At 47.7% G+C, this 6,000-nt stretch overlaps 1 protein-coding gene across 1 annotated transcript in view; it reads left to right on the top strand.

The window, feature by feature from the left end:
* The first annotated feature begins 2,479 nt into the window (after positions 1 to 2,479).
* Positions 2,480 to 6,000, top strand: part of GAP43 (growth associated protein 43) — a 61,424-nt gene continuing 57,903 nt past the window's right edge. The window contains exon 1 of the mRNA XM_040596835.1: positions 2,480 to 2,754. Coding sequence (XP_040452769.1) covers positions 2,725 to 2,754 — 30 coding nt within the window. The 5' untranslated portion in view covers positions 2,480 to 2,724. The remainder of the gene's footprint in view (positions 2,755 to 6,000) is intronic.

Raw genomic sequence — 6,000 nt, 5'->3', positions numbered from 1 at the left:
AGCTGGGCATGAAGAGAGGTGGCTCTGCCTTTGGTTCTGACTTTAGGTGGTGAACAGCTGCCCCAGGTGTGCACAGGAAGGTGGCTTTGACCCTAGCTGGCTCACTAACTCAGCCCTTCTGCTGCCAGCCTGTTCCCCCTCCAGGTGGGAAGTGGGTGTCTGGGAAAGGTGGGGGCTGGGAAGGCTTTCCTCGGCAGGGCTCCCTACAGCAGGGAGGTTCCCTAAAAAGGCCTTGTCAGTGGGAAGAAAACACGCTTCTAAAACACTTCTGAAGCGTGATTTGTCTGACCTAGTTTAGGTTCCTGCTTTAGGATGGTCTGAATTACAAGTTTGAAGTTCCCATTTCTCCTCATTGTCACCAAAGCGAGCCCAGGGGGATGCTTGCAGATGGGGACACGCGTGCTTGACCGGAGGAGTCCCATCTCCCAAGGGCATGGGGAGCAGCCGTGTGGATTAGCAAGTGCCCACAAACTCATGAGACATTAACTTCATCGTGGAAGTGGGCCCCCAGCAACTCCTGGAGCCAGGACAAAGGCTCCTAAGTCCCATAGGCATATTCCAAAATGTGGAGTATTCCACTCCTATATTATATTCCACTCCTCAGTGCCTTGGCGTGGTGTTGCCAGCAGTGATATACATCACAGACACCCACCCCTTCCTCAAATTTGATGCCCATTGCTTTTTGTCACTCCACTTCGTACCTGTCTTCTTTTATGATTGCATAGTTTGCTTTCTTTTTCTCTGCACGCCTTTTCTGAATCTGAATCTGATTTTTGTTATTTAATCCTTTGGTCTACTTCTGTGTCAGCTGGTGTTTGCAACTCTTCCCAGTTTAGTATCTTCTCTGAATGTCATTATCATATCATTATTTCCCTTTTCTGTAAAAACAGGACTAACACTGATACCTCCTTGACCCTAAAAGGCCCTTCCCTTAAATTACATACAGATGTAGCTAGCTAGCTAGGTGATCTTTGAAATGCTGTTTACTTTCCTTAAAAAATATGGGGTACTGGGAACTGCAATGATGTCATAGCAACTGAGTATGATTATGTAGGAGTCTGCGCTGAGGGGTATTCCAGAAACTGTATCTATATATGTATGTGTTTATTTATATAAGCGCACACGTCTGCATGCGTATTTGTATTAATACTGTATTTAGATATGTTTAAAGAGCAAAGGCCTTAATAATAACCTAAGACATTTTTTGTCTCTTTTGCGGGCAGTTTTACATTAAAAATAAATTAGAAGTAACTCCATGGTGTGGCAGAGAAGTTGATGTAGTGACATTAGTGCTAAAAAAGAGAACTGTATCTGACTGCGCCTCCCAGACACAGTAAATAAAATAAGCTAAATTTGAGTTTTGGTAGATGAAATCCTAAAAATCCAGCAGTCTTTTTATATTTTTTAACATGCTCAACATTGTCATGCTTCAGTTTAACTGTTGTCTGGAATATTTTTTCACGATGACAGATACAGCTATGCTGCTCATATATATTCTGAGAAAACACAGTGTCATAACTTTCAAGACATGTGCTTGGGGGTGTGTATGCGCATTAATGTTCGCTCAGGCTCACGCATCGCCATGATCTTCTGTGCATGCAAACCCATACATTTGTGTTCCCACACGTGCGGGGGGGGGGGGGCGGGGGGGGGGGGCTGTATGTGTGAACATGCACATCTTCCTCATAATAGTTTACAGCAATTTGCAGGCAGAGATCAATAGATGTAGAAATTGCTTAGGCACTGAAATTAATTGAGATCTATACAGAAGGGAAAGGGACGATTTCTGTAGGTTTTGAAGCTATCGTGGAAAAAACCAATAATTATCTGTCGCAAGAGTACCATTTTCTGTGCCTGTGGAAGGTCTATAGGATGGACTGAGGGAGCAAGGGAGAAAGTTGTCCCGTTCGGTGCTGCAGGACGTCACCACGCAGGGTTTATGCCTGCACGCATGAAGAAGGCAGCACGTACATATATGTTTGTGAGTGTGCTGGGGAGGGGGAGGGGGATTTTTAACAGCCATTTTCACATATTTTCTGATTCCCATTTAGCTCACAGCTCCCACCTACGGTACGTCACCTGTGCATGGCACATACCGACTGCCACGGCAATAGCCCTGCTCCCTCCCGTGCCCACCCCACCCCACCGCTTTCTTCATCCATCAGTCCCACTCCTGGCTGCAGCTGGGTGCTGGGGGCTTCGGCTGCTTGGGTGGGAGTGGGGCTGGGGGCTCCCCACCAGCCCCGGCCCCGCAGACACACCCCACCCCTCCCACCCCCTCTGCAGCCCGCAGTGTCCCCTCTCCCCTGTCGCCTCTGTACAGTGGGAAAGTCGTTGGGTAATTGGGTCCAGATTGAAGATTTTAATTATTCATGAGGCTGGCAAGGGACTTGGGGGGTGGGGGGGGTGGCTGCCCGGGTGGGGGTGGGGTGGGGAGGTGACGAGTCAGGGAGAGCTGGTGAACAATTCTGGGAAGGGTAGGGAGGGAGGCAGGGAGAGGCAGCGTGTGCATGTGTGATGAGCAATAGCTGTGGACCTTACAGTTGCTGCTAACTGCCCTGGTGTGTGTGTGTGTGTGTGTATGTGTGTGTGAGAGAGAGAGAGGGAGAGAGAGAGGGAGGGAGGGAGGGAGTGGAGAGGGTGGGGGGGAGAGATAAGAGAGAGAAGAGGAAAAGGAGAGAGGAGAAGGAAGGAAGAAGAAGGAAGGAAGGGGACAATACGATCATGCTGTGCTGTATGAGAAGAACAAAACAGGTAGAGCTGAAGATTTTTATATTTCTTTCCGTTAAGAAATCCCCCGGGCTGCCGCGTGTCCGTGGGGTGCGTGTCTGCCTGAGTGCGTGAGGGGCTGGGGTAGGGGGGTGGAAATTTCAGCTGCTTTCAGCACACGTCTCTTTTGCAATTCTTTAGCATCTTGCGACTGAAGGCTCTTTTCACACCCTGCAGCGTGACTGTTTTGCCTTTCCGGGGCTGGTGATGTGGGGAAGGGGGGTGGCCTACGTCCACATTTGGGGAGCTACCAGAATCTCCCCTCTATTATTCTTATTATTTTTTAATAGTGGGCAGTTGTATTGCCTAGGATTTTCTGTCTGTGGTTCTGAGGGTGTGGATGGGGGGGGTGGGGGGGTGGAGGGGGGGGGGGCAGGGGTGCGGCTGGCAGGAAACGTGATGAGATCTGGCTCTACCTTGGAGATAAAGGAAGCGACTCCTCATCTTATGCCAAAAAAGAAAGGATGCCCAGTGAGCCTTGATCCCTGGTCAGAACGCTTTCTATTGCTCCTGGCTCTGATGAATGGGAGATGCTTTATGTGCATGTGCTGCGAGGTGGCTCGGAGGACAGGTGCATTCATTTTTTTGTGTTACAACAATCTGAGCAAGAATTAACCTGAAGCTTCTTTTTCTCCAGCCTATGCTATAGTGAAAAATGCAATTAATTAATAACAAAAGCATTAGCCAGGGGAGGGGGAGAGTCACCCTCATTGCAATACCCTTCATAGTACAACCAGTTAGACAACTGTGCACCAGCTGGTAAAGAGACAGAGGACCACGCCTCTGTTAGCTCCGAACTCGGGTGGGATAAGAGAAGCTCACAGTGTGAACCTGTTGGAAACCAGTTCATTCTCTATTGGTACCACCTGGCTTTTGCTGTAAGGGAATTGGGATGTTGAGAAGGTTTGGGTGGTGGCTAGATTTCAGTGCCAAGTTTTTTATGTCCAAAATGATAATGAAATGGAAAAAAAAAGCTACTTAGATCATTCTCCCCTCACACTTCCCCCTTTTATTTTGTGTGAAAGCCCAAACCTGCTCAGGATTAAGAGAGCCTATTTTGGCTAAATCTCTTAGACTTACTCGGGAAGATGCTGGATTTGTGCAGTTGGAACTTTGAAGCAGGAACTGGCCCCAGATATCTTTGTAAGGCTTTTTAGAAACTTCCCCAAATTATGGGTTTGTAGGTAGTGACAAGGAGCTGTGGTCCTTTTGAGCGCAGAACTCAACTCAGTCTTAGGTACGGCACCATACTGATTACTTTCTTTCTATATGGGTACATTTATATATCTCTTGCAATATAGCACTGCAGTATTCTGGAGCAATAGCTTAACACACTGATGTGAGTAACTCCAGTTACTGTAGAACAGCACAGAGTTGAAAGAAAATGCAGGTTAAAGTGTGTTTCTGAATGGAGATGTCTGTGTTACCAAACGAAGAAGCAATTTTGTAGAATAATGGGGAGGGGCAGGTGAACGGGATAGGAAGAGACCCTGCATCATCCTGTGTTTTTCCCCAGGCAGGTTTTTCAAATGCTTTGCAATTAATGGTACATTCATTAAAATCTGGAGGGAGGTGGTGGTGGCTGGGTGTGTGTGTGGGGGAACATGTTGCAGCCAGCCAGCGGAGCACATTCAGCTGGCAAACACGGGATGAAAAGAGCAGAGGAGAAGGAAGGCAGACGGGGAGGCAGAGTGACAGAGCAGTGGGCGGAGGTGCACAGCAAATTTTAAAATAAAGTAGGTAGTTCTGGGTTTCTTTGGAGTCAGAAGAGAGCTATTGGAGGAGGGGGATAATTTTGCCCATACCGTTACAGGTTGGGCAGCAAAGCTCCTGAATAATATTCCGATGTAGCTGTTCTTTACATCTCCATGGGTTTACTCCTGTCATTTTAATTCTGACATATTTAGAAATGCATGGCATGCAGGTATCATGAGCGCACACAGTTGTCTCTTCCCACTCTGTACATTAATCCACCGCATGGTACACACCCCTTTGCGCGTGCATGTGCAGCACACATCTCCACTCTCTGGTCGTTCGCATCTGTACTACACATATGCACAAGCACATATGCACTCGTTCGCACATGCTTTCTGATCTTTATGCAGCCATACAACCTGAATGTGCCTGCCCGTGCATATTTAGTCGATGTTCCTAGGCTCAGAGCCCAACTCCTGCTCCTGTACCTGAATACACACCACAGTTGCCAAACTGGCAATACAGCAGTTCGCTCAGCAAAGCTGGTGGATACACCAGAGGAAGCTTTAATACGGAGAAGAAAAATACCTCGGTTTTCAGCTTGTGCTCTTCCTCTGTCCCCACCCAGACCTTTCACAGAGAGAAAAAGATGGAATGGGTTCTTCAGCACAGGCAGGAGTTTCCTTCCCAAAATAAAGACAGCTCTCTGCAAATTATTTTTCAGGGGAAGCCCCTGGTGTCCCGCCTTTCTGGCAGCTAAAGAGCGAAATTCTGAAATTACAGGCTTGGGCGTGGAAGAAATCTCTTCACATTTGTGTCTAGGTGTGCGTGTATGTGTCTGTCCTCCCACCCCTCAAAGACAAATATGTTCACACGCTCATACCTTGCAGATTATTCTTTCTTGTGGGTGCGATGCCATTGTGAAGAGTGAAGTATCTGACTGACTGTGCCCGCCCATGAGAGATGTAGATAGCTCGATGTTGTCATTTCTGCCTACAGTTGATTGCAGCTCTGAATCTGTGCCCACAAAATATTCAGCTGAAAGGTGGCATAACCAAAAGGCTAGGTCGAGCAAATTCTGAAAAAAAATTGAACTTAACCTCTATTGCCAGCAAGAGATGCAGTCAGTAATACGCAGAGCTGGATAGTTAGGTAGGTGGCTAGAAATGCGAGTGTTGCATGCACCGCATACTAGAACAGATGGACGTTATGGGGATATGTGCTCAGTATTGGATTGCATGAGTGATTAAACAATAACCCGCAAGCAGGTTTCCCACTTGTGGGTGAGATGAGTCTCATTCATCACCAGCCATATCCGACGGCTTCTCCCCGTTCTGTCCTCTCCTGCTCACCCCAGCGCTGGAGAGCCAGCGGCTGCAAAGGTTTAAACCTGCCACACCCAGCAAATCAAAGGAGGGAGAGGGGAAGAGGCAGTCTGCATTTCTTTCCCCTTCCACACGAGCAGCATGAATAAACAGGGCTGTACCTCTAAAGATGCAGTTTAATGCAATTGGAGAAAGAGAAAGCATTAGGGAA

The sequence above is a fragment of the Falco naumanni genome, chromosome 5 (assembly GCF_017639655.2).
Source record: "Falco naumanni isolate bFalNau1 chromosome 5, bFalNau1.pat, whole genome shotgun sequence".
NCBI classification, from domain to species: domain Eukaryota; kingdom Metazoa; phylum Chordata; class Aves; order Falconiformes; family Falconidae; genus Falco; species Falco naumanni.
The sequence above is the reverse complement of the archived record's forward strand: the minus strand, read 5'-3'. Positions and strand labels throughout refer to the sequence as shown.